General features: G+C 34.3%; 1 protein-coding gene across 1 annotated transcript; it reads left to right on the top strand.

Moving 5' to 3' along the window:
* The first annotated feature begins 1,077 nt into the window (after positions 1-1,077).
* Positions 1,078-16,659, top strand: Maf1 (repressor of RNA polymerase III transcription Maf1). Its single transcript, XM_089651577.1, has 4 exons — positions 1,078-1,887; positions 1,988-2,108; positions 5,548-5,825; positions 13,265-16,659. Exons 1-4 carry the CDS (start codon positions 1,658-1,660, stop codon positions 13,326-13,328), a joined length of 693 nt encoding a protein of 230 aa, XP_089507703.1. The 5' UTR covers positions 1,078-1,657; the 3' UTR covers positions 13,329-16,659.
* Positions 16,660-18,192: the final 1,533 nt, after the last annotated feature.

Genomic DNA, 18,192 nt, shown 5'->3' with positions numbered 1-18,192 from the left:
CAAGATGATGACTGTCGAGTGCGGAAATGTGAACTGTCGAGAACTAGGCGAGATCGTGACCGCCGAGAGCGGAGGCGCCTCGGCGGCCGCCCCAAGGGGAGGCGAGATGATGACTCCTGAGAGGCGAGAGCGTGACTGTTGAGAGCTGAATCAGTTGTATTCACCCGCGCGATCTGGCGACCGTAGCGCCTGTGGTGGGGTGCTGGACTATAGTGGTTCCGCTTTACACCACTTCGGTGCGTTGTCCGAGTCCGTGACGCTGGCATCGCCATTCTCACCACTAGATTGCGCTGTCTGGCTAATTCGGATTAACTTACGGTTCAAAATCTTAATATATATTTAAGTATCTTAACATTATGCATGCATACACTTAATTAATATCTGGTTGCCATTAAATTTCTAATCTAAGTTGACAATTACTCTTACATCTAGATTTATACTTAATGTTCAATATTTTAAAATTACGTTTTTAAATATGACCTTCAAACAATTACAATTTAGCCTAGCCTTGGGCGAAGGTTTTTTTTTTATTGCCGGGTCGCTGGCTTAACGATACACCCATTTCAGAATTACTACTTGATGAGGGTCTAGAGCTAAATCTGCCGACTAATGGGTGTATTTCTAAGTTGGCTTTCTAAATTTTTATTGCGATTTCCGGCCAGGCTATTGACTAATTATTTAAGGTCTAATAATATCCGACTGCCGCCTCCATCTGCGTGTAAAATTACAGAGACAAATGCTGGAGCACGTGTTCACTTTGGTCTTTCTGTGAATTCAAGTCACGTATATACCTAGGGACATATCAAGTTAAACCTTTTGTAGCAAGCGTTAGTAGCAATAAATTCTTCTGCAAATGACCGTTTCATTCACTGTTAAAAAATCTAAATAAAAGAACCGAAATTTTCCTTTACATTCGTGAAATTCAGTCAACTGGTTCAATTGTTTTCCTTGATTTTCATAATTTTTCTCATTAAATTTATAAATTGTAAAACTATTAGTAAATAAATAAACTGAATAAGTACAGTTAAAAAAAACATTTTTCGGTATGGTATCACCATGTATCACTGATCACGGCGCCCCGCTGCAAGTGTAAATAAAAACATGTCTGCCGTTGCCAGTGGGTAGCTATTAAATTGGAAAGAGAAATTTGTACAATTGGTGTAATTTTCCGTCGAATCATAGTGTGTTGGTTGTGTGAAGTGATTTCAAATTTTAGCCATGCATTATTTCATAGACTCTGAACACTAATACGTTATTGTTTATCAATAAAGCAGTTTCAACTTGGACTCGCCCTTGAAAAGAAGCCAATCTTTGTTCTATTTATAAATAATACTATATAGACAGAACTTAACAAAACCCTAACTCTAGCTGTTGTGATGTTATCAAATCCTTTATATGTTGAAAATATTCGCATAATATCTCTTTATCCTAGTGCTAACTTAATACATTCGAAACGAAAAGGTATATTCATACACCCTACAACAATGTTCAGAAACTTTCAAGTGGGAAAAACACAACTCAGAACGCAACGAAGTAGTCATATAAGATGTTAAATTTCAACTAATTTGAGTGTTAAATATATGTAAATCGTTGCTTGTTACCAACTAAACATATCTGTGTTGTTGTCAATCTTCGTATCGCCTTTGAAGCTCCCAAAATGAAGCTTTTGGAGAGTAGTCGATTTGAGGCAATCAACAGTGCGCTGTCAATCCAGACAGGAGACAGCGCCATTTCGGGGCGCATCGAGAGTTACAGCTGTAAAATGGCCGGAGGGGACAAGGCCCTCTACAAGAGGTTCACCGCTGATGGGGCCACTCCCCACGACCTGCAAGCCTTGTCACCGCCGCAAACTGGACTCGGCATGTCGCCCGGGTGCGGGTCTTACAGGTGAGTCAAATCTCCCCTTGTAAACATGACTTATTTTACTTGCTACTTGCTACTTGCTCTTCGTTGCCTCCATAACATGACATGTGTGATATCTTTCTAGTCGAAGCCTGTCTGGGGACGAGGAAGGAATGCTTTGTGATACAATCTCTAGAAAAACCCTATTCTATTTGATTGCTACGTTGAATTCCGCATTTCACGATTATGATTTCTCCGATGCAAAGGTACAAATAATCGTTTATAACTAGTCTATGTTTAATAACTTGATTTTTTTCTTATTTCTGGAATGAAATAACTAAGTGATTGCTGCACTTTGTCAGTGGTTCTACTCTAATTATTACAGCATCAAATTTTTTATTTATTAATTTCCTTGAAGTACAGGGTGCGTCAAAACAGACGGTGCAGTTTTGGTGGGCTATTAAAAAAACGGCGCAACAGAAATGGGGTTTATTTTATTCGGTACAATATTCCATTTTATGCATCACGTCCTAAATATGACATCGGAAAGATGATAGGCCTCAGCAGCCATACATTGATGGAGGCGAATTCTGAAATTTTCGGCCGTATTTTAGCACATCTTGACGGGTAAAAATACAAACTAAATTCTCGAGTTCTTCCAAGGTGGTCGGCGGGTTTTGACAGAACTTCACAGGTCGGTTGACCGTGTGTGCAATGCGGGCAATTTTGCGCAATGTCTCGCTGCTTGGACTCGCACGCGGGTTACCACTGAGGTATACAAATTATTTCAAAAGTATTCATGTTCAGTTCAATTCTTGCTAATTATTTAGGATTTGTTGATTTCATACCGACTCACGTGGAAACGACCTTACTGTTAACTGACAAAACCGGGGTATATTTGACGTTACATTTTCGCAGACTGAAAAATTCAACCTTTGAAAGTAATTTTAACTGTGAAAACGACATTTATAAAAAAATGCTTTCGAGCTCTATAATTCGCCAGTATTCATATGTCAAATTCAGTTGTCCGCCACATGCCTAGACTCGAGTGGCCAAACTTTGTACACCAATGCAACAGGTTGGGTTATATTACTCTTACTCACTCACTTACTATACCGTTGTAACCAGAGATGTGCAAAATGGGTACCCAAAACCATTTGAAATGAAAAATGGAAATGGGTCAAAACTTTTCCATTTGAAAATGCAAAATGGTTTCTCAGGTCAAACAATTAAAATAATTATAGAATTTTTAAACAGTTTTGTCATTTAATAATGGACATCAATGTAGAACAAACATTACATGATGGTAAATCCAAAAACACCACGACTACAGATTATGAAACCAAAAAAATTGCGCGGGACTAATGTTGCCAAGGTAAAAACATAGAAAGTGCTATCTAACATTTAATATTACAGCGTCATGGCCCCATGTTCAGTATTTGAATCAGTATTTTTTGTAATGGTATCACTCAATTGCCAGGGCTCCTACCAGGGAGCAACTTGACAAATGTAAATTATCTCATAGCGAGGTTGAGGACCGACTGATATTTGGGGCTTATGAAAAAAAGATGAGTGGAGATAGTAGAAAGAATGTTGCAAAAAAGCATTTAAAATGGAAAATGCATTGAGAAAAGCATTTAAAATGCAAAATGGTTTTTAGAAAAGCATTTAAAATGGAAAATACCCATTTTGCATTTCCATTTGAAATGGATTTATTTGAAATAAAGCACATCTCTGGTTGTAACTTGCTAGATCTAACCATTTTACCAGTAACCAGGATTAATAATTATTATTTTTGTGTATTCTAGCACTTGTCGCATGTGTTTTTCTGTTCGTTTCATTCTGCCACGTTTTTAATTTGAATAAGTTTGCAAAATGGAGTCTTTTCGCAAACGTAAACCTGACGACTTAACTTTGAACCAAAAAATGGAAATTTTACAAAATATCGATTGCGGTGTTTGTTTGTTTTACAAAATACAGTGTTATTTTTTTTGCATATTTAGTAGGTATGCACTATAATCCGACGCTTTCACTAATTGGACACTTTCCTGGTTTTTGGGATGGCGGATTAGTGAGAGAGTACTGTATTTTATTATTTTCTTTGTTTACCAAAACAATCGCAAGTCTTTATGCTCTAATGCTGAGTGTACACATGAATGGCGAGAAGCGCCGTTTGCGGTTGCTTCTTTCCCATATTCATGGCTCGCACTTTTTTCTCATGTGTATTATGCATATACACAGCATTAGAGTAAATGCTTGTGTATAAACGAGGGTCGTCATTTCATTTCCAATGACATAAGTACCTATTTTAATAAATAGACAAATTAATAGCCATGATGAAATCATACTAAAATAATACAATGTCACTTTGTCCACCTTTGGGTAAATAATAAATCCTTAATTATTTAAACAATATCATTGGCATAGCAGTGCATTGTTCTTTACCCTTTTTATCTTCTATAACTGACCTATCATTGTTTATATTTTATCATTCCAGTGATTAATTAATTTTTAGTTGAATATTCCTGTATAAAAATTAGGTCATTTCATTTTTTGGGGGGGTTTCACAAAGAAAAAATAAATTTTCGGATTTGCCTCACTAAGTGTTCATATCAGAATGACCTTTACGATAACAATAGGCACCGTAGAAATATTGATTACAGAGATATTTCAGCAATTCTCTAGTAAACCTTGTGTATGGAAAAAAACAGCATTTAACTTGATAAGCAAGAATATATTTATCTTGTATATTGGGATTGGAATTGATAGACTGAGACTAATGATACTAATTACCATAGACATATGAATATTAGTAGACCTGCCCTAAGTGATTAAAAGCGTATTATTCCCCACTCCCCATACCGGTTCCATTGGAGCCGGCTGGGCTCGCGTATGGCCTCAAGTGAATTTAGAAAACGTGACGTCATCATTCTTGTGCGAACTATGGTCGAGGCATCATCGGTTCATTTTACGAAATAACACCGCAAAATGGTGGCTTGTGGTATGAAAACTTGTAAAAATAGATGTGAAAAAGAGAATAAACCCAATTGTCGTATTACATTCCATATATAAGCATTATTTTACTTTATTTTAAGCATATTCACATCGTATAATATGGATCAGTTGTAGAAACATATACTATCACATCGAGATACGTCTGGACGCGAAACACAAAGCTGGTTGGTTGCTGGGAAGTAAATTATGAACATTTATAAAAGTGTCTTAACTAAATACTTAAACGAAATATTCGACTCTGAAAATATAACTGAATTTTTTTGCCGAATTTGGACTTCGCAAATTTGTTCATAACGTGGCGAGTAATTTGCGCTCCCATGTAAAAATGTCTATTCATTCAAAAGCAGATTTTACTTTTAAGAACTAAATGGTGATATTATAATGCGAGATGCCTATATACTGTCAGATTGATTTATTGACGAATCACAGTCAGCTTTACCCCCTTCGTTCTTCAACAGTTGATTTTACCCCTCATCTTTAATTTCTAGTCTATATATTCATATGTCTGTGCTAATTACTCATAACTTTGATTAGAAAGTCAGTCATAAGAGGATACAGGCTTTTTGGTTTTATGATTAGCAGAATGATTTCTTTTTCTAAATAAATGTTGGTTTATAGATTTCAAATTACATATGCATGCTTAATAATATGCATCTTGTTCCTCATTGACATAAACTGTCACCATTCCAGAGCCACGAGTTCAGCAAAGAGCCCTCCCTGAACTGGGTGATGCAGCAAGTGGACGCCAACCTGTCTGCGGTGGCGGGAGAGCAGTACCGGGGCCTGCGAGGCCCCCTGTGGGCGGCAGTGGACGATGAGATTGTCATGGCGGAGTGCGACATCTACAGCTACAACCCGGACCTGGCCTCCGATCCCTTTGGGGAGCCCGGCTGCCTGTGGTCCTTCAATTACTTCCTGTACAACAGGAAGCTGAAGCGGATTGTGTTCTTCACCTGTCGCGCCATTAAGTAGCTATACTTTTTTATTCAACAGTTTTAGTTTTTAATTTATATGTCTAACTATTTTTTGTCACATAAAAATCAACCTCTCTAGGATTATAGCCTGTAACGGTGTCAACAATTTACACATTTGACTGAAGCAATATAAAGTAATACAAAATATTACATGGAGAAAGAAAAAACTTGTTACATAAACAGCGGCCAGATGTGTTGAGAGTGCATCGAAACAATATTTGTACCATAAATAAATCATTATTCCCAAGAAGAAACGTAAACATAAAAACAACTAGAGTGACTCTTTTTAGCAAAAAAACATTATGGCAATACTCTGTCAACATAAACATCTTCACAATCTTTTTAAATTTAAGCAAGGAATTGGAAGACTTAATATAATCTGGAGGAATATTAAATAATAACAACAACATAACATTTATATACCACAAATGCGCTTTACTACAACAAACTTAATAATAGTTATTTAGTATTAGTAGTCATGTTCTTAACCTTTTAAATGCCAGTAGGTAGAAGTGTAGCTGTGCACAGCAGGCCAAGAATGCGAGTTAACTCGCTCTTGGCACAGAAGCGGTTAAAATTATTCCTACAGTGCGCCTTACTTATTACAGATCAATAATATAACACTAAATGTAGAGTTTATACAAAGCGATGAAAAAACAAAGAATATCACTAACAGTGCTATTATAGCTCAGGACAAAACAAGAACATTAAAACTAAAACATAATACAAAACAGTTTGTGCTCAGAAATGAGAATATTCTGAGTAGACATTAAATAAGGAGGCAACCGAAATCAAACAAATACCGGAAGTTTGAGAATATGGCTTATTATAAAACATTGAAAAGATGTTAAGATTTATGAATGGTAGGATTTTTTAAAAATAATTTTGTTTTTAAAGCCCGTTTAAATTCAGCCAATTTCTGGAGATTAGTAAGAGCTGAGGGTAAACGACAATTATGTATAATTACTTTGACTTTTTGATATACTAAATGTCAAATATTAAGGACGGGTTGTTTCGGAGAATTTTAACAATTCATCAAATTTCTACATTCATTTTCGGGTTCTGTGAAAGTCCTGTTCAAGTTCTGTTATTATATCATTATAGGCTAGTTGCTTGACAGAACTGAAATACTAACAGAAGTTGAAAAAATCATTCACCGAACTTGAAAGTTAACTTTATAATTTGAAGAATTGTTCAAATTCTCCGAAACAACCCGTCCTCTGAATCATATTTGTCAAAAGCGTCTCCAGGTATTAAAGCAGTGTCGTCTGTGAAACTAACAATGTTACTTGGACTATCTAATTCACACAAATCGTTAATGTAGATTATAAATAATATTGGTCCAAGCATAATACCTTGTGGAACCCCAAAAGGGATTGGTTTGCTTTTGCTTAAATGATTATTTATCACTAAGACATGATCTGATCCAACCTAGTGCTTTACTGTTAACGCCAATAGAACTTAATTTTTTGAGGAGTAATCCGTGGGAAACCGTGTCAAATGCCTTTGATAGATCTAAGAACACAGCCAAAGCTTTGTTACCGTAGACCAGGGCACTAGTGACTTTAGACAATACCCTCAACACTGCATCATTCATTCCTTTACTTTATATATTCTGGGTCAACATGCTGAACAGCGAACTGAAAATCCTTTATGTCAGCCATTCAAGTCTAATGTGATTTTAGAATGAAAAGAAAAAGATGTACAATGGTAAAAAAAAATCATACCAAATACTATATCAAAATAGTAGGTTCGGTAAATAAGCCACACTTTCATATTTGTTTGTTGATTTACTTTAATATTCCGAATTGGTAGTGTGCCGTGTGGGCATGACAGTGTACGTACTATTATATGACACACTTTCAATATTAGTATTTGGTTCCTTTCTCATAATTCATTTACAAATGTACACATCGGGAGTCATGCACGGTGTCTGGAAAATCGTGGTTCAAGCGGGAACCTAGTAAATCCTCACAAATGAAGTTGATTTTATAGTGGTTTTTTAATGAACTTCAATTTTGATTTAACTTTAAAACATGTAATTTCTTACCAAATTTTAGTAAACATTATGGCAGACAGCCATTTCAAGATGGATAATATTATTATATTTAAATTAGTAGGTGTCGTAATCCGGGGGGGGGATTTAAAAAAAAAAGAATGTTTTTTCTTATTTATGTAATATAGGTATATATATCATTTGTAAAAATTTGACGAAATTTAGTTATGCTAACTTTTGTCTTTGGAATTAGATACCTACATTTTGTTCATTGTTATCATATAAAATGTCCGATATTAAAGAGTTATACCATTGTGATTTCGTTATCCGGTACAATTTCCCGGTACCTACCAGACTAAAATGAACAAATCATTAATATAAGTACCTGTGTACACTTTTACGGGGTGAGCAAAACAGTGTAGTTTTTTTTTTTTACCTTGGAAAGGTTCCCGTTAAATGCTGATTCTAAGTTCGTTTCAGCTTATGAAAAAATTGACAAAACAAACAAAACTGCACCGTCTATTTTGCTGCACCCTGTATCTAGATAGCATGGAGTTGAAAATAACAACATATTACATCTCATAAATAAATACTAATGTTTGCTTTTATTATTCTTTTGCAGGGTTCTATTTTATAATTTCTTTAGCAAATTTTCCTTTTTGAATTCTGTTCCACTAAATGTGTCCAGGGGTAAAGGGCTTTAACTTCGTGGGTGATTCTACATGATAGTCCAAGTAAAAAAGATAAATAACCTTTTTTTTAGATATTCCAATGTTTTAAGGTAGTTTTTAGGTAAAAAAATTCTATTATGTGTAAGTGAATGAAAAACATACTTACCTGGCTGGTCACTTCGGATAAACATTTTATTGAAAAGTTTTCAATTTTGCACGCAGAATAAATTAAAGTTTCTTAGCACAAAAAAAATAATATTATTAAATTATTCTGTATTAGTTAGTCAAACTAAACAACAATCTTTTTATACCATAGCAGTAGTTGTCGTGCAAGGCCCAGAAAACCAAGAGAAAACTGCACCGACATTCACTCTTTATTTTAATGAAACACATACCTATAACAATTGATTTAATTTAGCTGAAATTGACAATATTGTAGCGATAATGGAAAAGTATTTGTTGTCTGTAGTTGTTAGATATTCTTCAAGAAGAGATGTACATAACACGCTGGCATAGACAAGTATGACGTTCGTCCTAACCGTTCGGAATCACGCATTCGGAATGACATGTTTTATGGGCTTCGAACAATAACACAGTCAGAATTGCATGCAAAACGACAATTTTACATGAAAAAGGAGAATTGGTATTACAGTAGAACCTCGTTAATTCGAAATCCAGCGGACATCAAAAATCAAATTTCGAATTAACGAATTCCCACGTAATTCGAAATTTTATGAAAAAAAAAAAAAAAAATACGCCGAAAATCGATTTTCTCGGCCGCCTCTTCAAATCCGGGTGGTATTTTAGTTGTAAATTCGTATTAATACCAATTATTTCTTTATTTTCGCGGTCGATTGCCGTAGCGGCCGGCCCTGTAAATTCAGATATTCGCTATAAATTCGTAAAAATGCTATATATTTACGCGTAAATCGAGATTTTGCTGCCGATTTCGGTCGCGGCCTACCCTTTAAATTGAGATATTCGTAAAAATACGATATATTTCCGCGTAAATCGAGATTTCGCGGTAATTTTCTGTCGCGGCCGGCCCTTTATTTCAAAATCTGAATTTGAATTCGTAAAAATACGATATACCTATTTCCGCGTAAAACGAGAATTCGCGGCCGTATTCCGTCGCGGCCGGCTCTTCAAATTCAGATATTCGAAATAAATTCGTAAAAATATGATATATTTCCGCGTAAATCGAATTTTGTCGGCAGTTTTTCGTCGCGGCTGGCCTTTTAAGTTCAGATATTTGAAGTAAATTCGTAAAAATATGTCATATTTCGGCATGGATCGAAATTTTTCGGCCGATTTCCGTCGCGCCGTATTTTTTCAACGCGGATATTCGAAGTAAAGTTAGTAAAAATACGATATATTTACGCGTAAATCGAAATTACGCGGCCGAGTTTCGTCGCGGCCGACCCTTTAAATGCAGATATTTGGCGTAAACTCGTAAAACTACGACATATATCCGCGTAAAATGTATTTTCTCGGCCCTTTAAACTCGGATATTCGAAATAAATTTGAAAAAATACGACATTCCAGTGTAAATCGATTCAGATTTACAAAATAATAATACTAATTAGGACGATGTATAACCACGTAAAAATACATTTTTCGACGTTTTACCGCCACGGCTGACTTTTAGATTCAGATTTACGAAATATTATGATTTATTTTCGCAAAAATCAATTTTTTTCGAATTACATGAACAAATTTTCGTGCGCGGACAAAAATAAATTTCGAATTACGAATTAACGAATTTCGAATTAAAAAAAATTTTGTATGAAAAAATTTTTCAGCGGAAATTTTTTTTGCGAAAATTTCGAATTACGCGTTTTTTCGAATTATCGGGGTTCGAATTAACGGGGTTCTACTGTACTTGCATTCTCAGCTTACGTTGATAATTGTAATTCTTTAAGTGTGTCGGTCCCTGCTTTTAAAACATTTTGAGGGCATTTTTCAAAGATTTATATGATAAATGATGGAGCTTATAGATTCATTTCTAGCACCAAAATCTTCTTACTCGGAATGATAAAAACTTTGAATATGTGTTGACATTTGGTGCCAAATGAAGTAATTATTTATAACAACAGATATCATGACGATAAAAAAAGACAGCAGTTTCATTGATGTGTGTATTATCTACATATTTTAAATGAAAAAATATTGTCTGAAATCATTATTTAACGCTTTAAACTATAGATTTAGTTGTAAATGTGGGTTTTATTGTGTAGCAGTGTGTATTTATTATGGTCGGTGTCATATGTCTACATTAATTACGAAAAAGCAGAGTGAAAAACAATAGTCCATTATTGGTAATAAAAAATATCAAGTCTGGGAGTAGCATACGATAGGTAGTTTTAGATGTGTTTGATATGTTTTCTGTCAAATCACACCATTTTGGCTACCATATACTTAATTAAATTATCAGTTGCCAGATTGACATCATTCGATGACAGAACTACATCCCCCTTTAATTAGGTCTTCAAAAGGTTGTTGCCAAATTAGGTTTTGGTTTTCCATTATTATTCAAACTCTTCAGGCCTCAGCCACATTCTGACAGAAGGTCGGAGTATTTTAGAATAAATAAATTGAATATTTATGAATGTATCTGAAAACTGTTTTTTTTGCAATAAATTGAATATTTATGAAAGTATCTGTGAACTGTTTTTGAAAGGTGATGAAATACGCCTTCAAATTTTAATATTAGAAATAAACATTTGTTTTTTGAAACATAAAAAATAAAAATAAATGGTTCACTTTACGTTTTTTGTAACTAAAATGAAAAACATTTATTTTACTAAAAATATGTATGTATGTATTATAAACGTTAATATAACCATACTTTTTTGTCTTTGCATGTAAAAATAATTAATAAAAAGGTTTTTTTTTTTTTTCAAATTGCTATCAGAACTTTTGGTTTCATAATGGTACCTATTTTAATATAATTGTGGATAACTTCTAGATTTGAATATAAAGCTTGGTGTATCATTTCTCTAACACAGTTTAGATCACATTTCTCACCACAGCAACAGTAAGGGCCCGTTCCCACTTCCGTTTTCAAATCGGAGGCGGGTCTCGTTTTAAAAACGGATGCCCTAGCGGCTGTAGTGGATGTATGGAACTGTTCACACTTGTCCGACACGATTTGAAAACGGATCCAGCATTTTTTGTCGGATGGATCGCCAGCGCAGCGCGTCCGTTTTCAAATCGTGTCGGAACTCGCTCGCTCATAGTTTTGTATGGAGCTGTTCACACTTGTCGCCTAGTCATTCCGGCAGAGTCCCCGCCACACCCCGACCCCTCCCCGCCCGCTCCCAGTCGCAAGGAAGCAGGCACGCTGCGTGCTTGTATTTGGTTATTTTGTTAAGTAAATAAATTAAAACATATTTTTTATCCTAGCAATCTAGCTAGCTAAAAACTCACGGACCGCCACTGGAAGACCCAGTAGCCAACAAACTACAATATTTTATTTTTAATTAAATAAAAACAAAACGCTTGGTGTACACAACTTTTTTATATCAAAATTATCAACATGTTTCAAAATTTATTTTTTAATTTTTAAACTTTATTTATTTTTCTTTATTTTAAAGCTTAAATGAGCTGCACGATGGACGGAAGAGCGCATTAGTTTAATAAACACATACAGTTGTAATTATTTTCTTACCTTAAAAATATCGATAGCCTTTCTTAGGACAAACGCACTCTCTCAATTTTGTATTTTGATGCGTTAAGCTCTCTGAAATTCGTTTCAGTAGATGGTTAAAGGAAGTGATAGACATTCTAAAATAATTAAAGAACTTTAGTTAATCACTTCTCAACTCACCAATTAACACTTGGAAAGTTCCTACAAAAATCTTTCACCCAAAATTTTCTTTTCATTTTTTTCCTTCTTTTTAATAATTACCACATGACAACAAGAGCTTCATCATCGACCATTGCGCACGATCGTCTACTGAAAAATGAGCAAATAAAATGTTTTGGTTGAATTGACAATTATTTGTTTTCGTAGAGTATGATCCGATTTTAAAACGGATCCGTTTTTAAAACGGAAGTGTGAACAGGGCCGTAGAGCATCCGTTTTTAAAACCGGACCCGCCTCCGATTTGAAAACGGTAGTGGGAACGGGCCCTAAGGGAGATACAACGATTTCTATGAGATCATATGAGTTGTTCCCGAAAGTGTACAAATTAGCGTGAAGGGTTAAAAGTTAAACTCATAAACTTTATCAAAATTAACTCAATTAAAATAACCTACCTAAGCTAAAGGCAGCGATGCTAAATGCTCCTCTCCACTCCCCCTTGATCCCCCGAAAGCCCCAAGAGGTTAGAGTCTACCAAGGTGTCCTCATTTCTCCTCTCCACTCCCTCTTGATACCCCGAAAGCCCCAAGAGAGAAGAGTCCACTGAGGTCTTGTTCCCCGAAGACCCTTCATCGACGTTAGTTTTTTGTTGTTCTTTAATTGGTCATATTTGGTCACATAGAGTATTTATCACTGATGTAAATTATTGACTGGTGAAATTCATTGTTTGTATAACAATAATTGAATGCTTGGCACATTGGTGATTGGTCCGCCCACGGTAGTTATCGGCAGTGGATCGCGGTTAATGCGATCGCTGTGATATGGAAAGCATTTAAAATTAGTGTATGAATAAACAATTAATATTAATCGTATTGTTTCCATTATTTCTTTTCGGAATTTAAATGTATGTTTTTATCAGCTATATTTTATGATTCTTAAAATTTTTTGTTTTGTTTTCCAGTCCGATATACGCAGCAGATTCTGGTGTGGATTTCGCAATGGATGAAGACGATGACATCTATTAATTTGTGTCTTTTTTGAAATATCAATCTTAAGTGCTTTATAAGATGATTATTTTAGTGATCCTAGAGTTGTTAATTTTTATGATTTTGTGGTGTAGGAATTAATAGAAGCACTGCTAAATGTTAAAATAATACAGCTCGAAGTCTGCTGATTGAGCTGTCTTCCATTAATAACTCGAAAGTCAAGGGTTAAGGCCCATCGCTCCCTTTTACCACATTGTTAAGAAGCACAAACGATTAACTTACTTAAAGTAATTACCATTCTTTAATGTGAAAGCTATTCACAATTTAATTGATTCTGTTATTTACGAAAGACTATAACCATTTACATAGTACCCACCTAAAGGCTGATTACAGAAATACATTGACATTGGAACAAAAGATATTTGATCGAAAGAAAATATCTTCATAGCTTTCAAAATAAATTTTAGTTTTATTTTAACATTCAACTGACAATAGTGTACTTCGCTGGCATATTTATTCATCAATTTTTTATGTAAAATTGCTATGACTAATTTTGTTATCTGAGTTCATCCGGGGTCAATGAATATATACCTATATATTGAAGAACCTACCTGGATGCTTTGGTTGCATTGTAGATTCAAGTCAATGGGACATATGATGATGCAGTTTGTATCTAGACTTGCTTACTTATACATACTTTAGTCTCCTGCAAAGATTTGAGTTTTTTCAGTTCTTTTGTTTTCATTGTAGAAAATCATGACACAATGTCCGTACACAATTAGTTCAAGTTTGTCTGTGGTTTATCACATTCTACCAATCTCTCTCGTGTGTTTCTGTAATCAATTTTTAAAATATATTCATTAACAACAAATTATTTTCAATTAAGCTTGGAGTATTCTTAAGCTAATTTGTTTTATGCAATGCCCAAATTATATGCGTCAGTCAATTTGTGCGTCATCTTATACAATCTGTTTTTCGTATGTTTAAATTAGGCTTAACAAAAATATGAAGTCAATAATATTTGTTTCAAAACTTCATTTATTTCGTGCTTTTAAGATATGAATACAATTTGGTGCTTACATATATTTTTTTAAATGTATCAACGTATTGTTTTAGTATTAAATACTTAGTAAAGAATGTCTTAAAGGAACAGAAAGTTTTAAATTTAAATATGAATCTTGTTTTGAAAATTGTTTACGAAATTGAAGGACATTTTCTAATTTTTGTCAATGATTTCTCGTAAATTTTTCTATGCAAGATTGATCAATTTTCTGTTCCTGCAAATATAGGTTTTATGTATAATTGTTTTAATATAACTTGAAAGAATTGGTTTTATCATTAATTATAATGTCTTACAAGACGCTTTCTCCCTCATTAGTACTCTGTGAATACTTAGCAACACAAAGCCGTACGTATTTCTGTTGTCTGGTGATGGCAAAGAATACAATTTCTCAAACACATATGTACTGATAATTCCTAGCGCACATCATATGAAGATCTTATGAACAGAATAAATCTTTCTATGTTGTGCAATGTAATTATTCATATTATAAGACTCCAGAATATAATATAATAGTAACTAGAATCACTTGTGTAATGTTAGAATAGACAAGTGTTTGATCTATTTTGATGTTTTTGTTGCAAGTTATTATTATCATATAATTTGTTTATATCTAAGTAACCCGTGTTTATATAAGGAGTTAAACTGCTTGGATTGGTAAAAAACTTAATTTATAATCTTTTGTTAATGAGTTTTTTATCATTCCGTTTAGTTACTGGTCAATAAAACTTAGTGTAATTCAGCCCAAGTAAAAGTCTCCACTTTCAATAATTATATAATTAAAAATTTATAAACATTAACGTATGTAATAAAGTTGTTTAAAATCTAATAAGCAATAATTGTTGAATAAAAATACTAGTACATGAATTATTTGACGGGTTTAAAATAAGCCAACGTAGCGTAGTGGTTAGCACAGCTGACCGGCAATCGGAAGGCTGCGGGTTCAATTCCTGTCAGTGGCATTAATTTTTACTCGGATGATTTTTTTCAATTTGTATGAGTGTTTCAGGCTAATAATTATTGCTTATAATAATTTATTAACATATATATTTGAAATAAAAGTCTTAAGATTCTAATAATGTTAGGGAAATGTGATAAAAAGCATCTCCGAGGTAATAAGAATTATGCAAATTAATTAACTTATGAATAAGGGAAATTAATAGTAGAGTTAACATCGAGTTTGTTAAAACCATTTTGATTTCTAAATATTTCACTAGATTGTGTACTTAATCTTCAAATTAGTGTAATTTTTAACAGGTTGCTTGCTTTGTAAAATTGCCGATTTTATTTAATTATTGTTTTACAATAATAAAACTTAAATCTACAAAAAGAACTTGGTCTAGGCTCTAGGCTAAAATAAAAAGTTTTTATAGTGTAAAGAAAAACCTTTTTTGTGTGCTAAGCCTTGCGAGTTTATTGGCTAGCTTACAAGAACTTGGAAGTTTAATAATTAAAAGTGTTTGGAAATTTGAATAGATTTCCTTTAGAAAACTTCATGTAGGAGCACTGATGAAAGCAGTGGCGTTCGTCCGTGGAAGGTAAACGTTCAAACCAAAGGAAGATCTTTGAAACTGAATAATCTAAGGCATTTTGTCTCTAACGGCAAATGTGATTTCAGGGCCAACATCTTGTTACATTTTAAAAATTCACTAATATGCTTAGGTTTGTAAGGTTATGTATTTCTGGTAACGGGTGTTGGCGTTCGTTGCGTGAATCAGATCTCAGTTAGGAGTTAGGGCTGGTGTTCTGGTGTGCTGGTGCAGGATTTGCTACCAAAGAGAATGTTCCATGTTCTCCAATCCTGTCACTTAATATTTCTGGATCTGTCTTTAAATATTTACTTCTCATTAATCAAAAATAATATTTTCCTAATTAATATTCATAGGAATGGTAGTTGTGTAAATACATTATAACTTTTGTATAAGATCCAAATAAGACTTCTTGTGTAATTTTGATCAAAGTACAAATACAATGAAGTAAAAGTAATGTTAATAATTGGTAATATTTTCCAGTTTTATTGTGGTAGACTTAAATAAAAATATATTAAACAAAACTTTTTTTTCTTTACATACCTAAGGGCCAGTTGTTTAACAAGTTAATATTCAAGTTCTGCGAAGGTTCTATTCACGTTCTGTGAAACAACTTCCTGTACTACCTGGTTGACTAGCCCTGAGGTTTTGGTGCTCCATGACTTCAGGCAGCGTTGCATCAGAAGCCCTTCGTTTCCGAGCAGTGTTGACTGCATCTTGGAGAACGGTCGACCAGCATGGAGTCTTGTCATCACGGGCATTCTTTGCAATAAACATCCGGACCTCGGCGTCTGCTGTTTATCAGTTCAGCATCTTCTCGATCCCCGTTCAGCCGCACCATGGCATTCATAACACATTTCAATCTTAACGGGTTGACTGCTCACAACACAACTCATCCGTCGACCAATCAGTGGCTGGGGTGTGCACAATTTGTATGGAAGGCACTTCTAGTTTTCTCCTTTACGCTGTGCCTAGTATTTGTTCAATCTCAATAACTCAACTGCTCGCGATTCTGTAGCTGCTAGCAATTAGTAAGTGGTGATGGCAAAAAATATATTGTAAAAATAAGGTAAGAAATTATAAAAAATGTTTGATATGATTATGACGTCCTCGGTGGTCGAGGGGCGAGACTCTTGAAGATTGAAGGTTCAAAACCTGGCGTGCCTCAATAAATTTTAGTTGATGAATTTGTGTTATTTGACATTTATCATTTAAAATAATACATAGTATACTTGCAGCACATTCCAAAGTGGAAGATACTCTCAGTATCTCCCTGGTGTAAGACACATCCTTCAGGATTGAAACATTGCTTGAAATGACTTTAGCCATGGTTGGTGACCAGATTTGAATAGCCCGGTGCTCCCCCACCTTCCTCTTCTCCATCTCGTCCCCTCCACAGTAGAGATGAGTAGGTTCTGCGTTTTGCTGAAGGCCTCCTCCGAGGAGCACTTCCTTTTAAAAGAACTCGAGCTCTAGAAGTGGATTTGGGTTCAGAGTTGTTGGGTACGAACTGAATGACGCACGGTTCCAGCCTCGAACTCGGTCCAGACCTGGACTCGCTCCAGTGTGGGTCCAGACCGTGTTCTCGGTGAGTCACCACTCACTGAGAACTTGTGTAAGTAAGCACTGGGTCACCATTCATACGAAAAGGCATTCGGATCCGTTTTTCGAATTTCGAAAAAAGTTAGTGCACTTTACCCGGGACACCCTGTATATTTCTTAATTTTAAAGATGTAAAAACAAATACTATTTTAGAAATTAGATAAAATTACCTTTAGATTTTTGTATTTGAAATATATGTACTTTAATGTTTAAAAATTGCAATATTTCAAACAAAAAAGTTTGACAAAAACATTTTTTATCAAAACAAAGTTTGTTTTTAATCAATACTGTGTTCTTTGAATCAACTGTATAGAATTTGGAGAACTTAAAATTCAAAGAACACAGTTCTTTTATCAACACAGTTCTGTTACTTATCTCGTTCATACAATTAAAAATTATAATAATAGTTCCCAGTGAATAACCAAAACATTTTTTCAAAACACATTTTGTCATCAATATGCATTGATTTTTAATTACCTACACATGCAAGGCATTTATGTTATTTAAAATCACTTTCATGGATGTCACTTTTAGAAACTTTCATGCATTCGCGTTTGAAATTTTATTCATTTATATTTTCTCTTCTACAAAAATCCTTGTTTTCTTCTTCTTAGCAGTGAATGCGTTGAGGTAATTTTAAGTCTAGGTAACCTATTTTAAATATTACATCTGCATTTCATTTATAAGAAGGCCCAGGTTAAATATATTTCGC

Source organism: Hesperophylax consimilis, chromosome 4 (assembly GCF_061612785.1).
Source record: "Hesperophylax consimilis isolate HC1 chromosome 4, BYU_Hcon_1.0, whole genome shotgun sequence".
Classification (NCBI taxonomy): Eukaryota; Metazoa; Arthropoda; class Insecta; order Trichoptera; family Limnephilidae; genus Hesperophylax; species Hesperophylax consimilis.
Note: the sequence above shows the minus strand (reverse complement) of the source record. Positions and strands in the feature narration are given on the sequence as shown.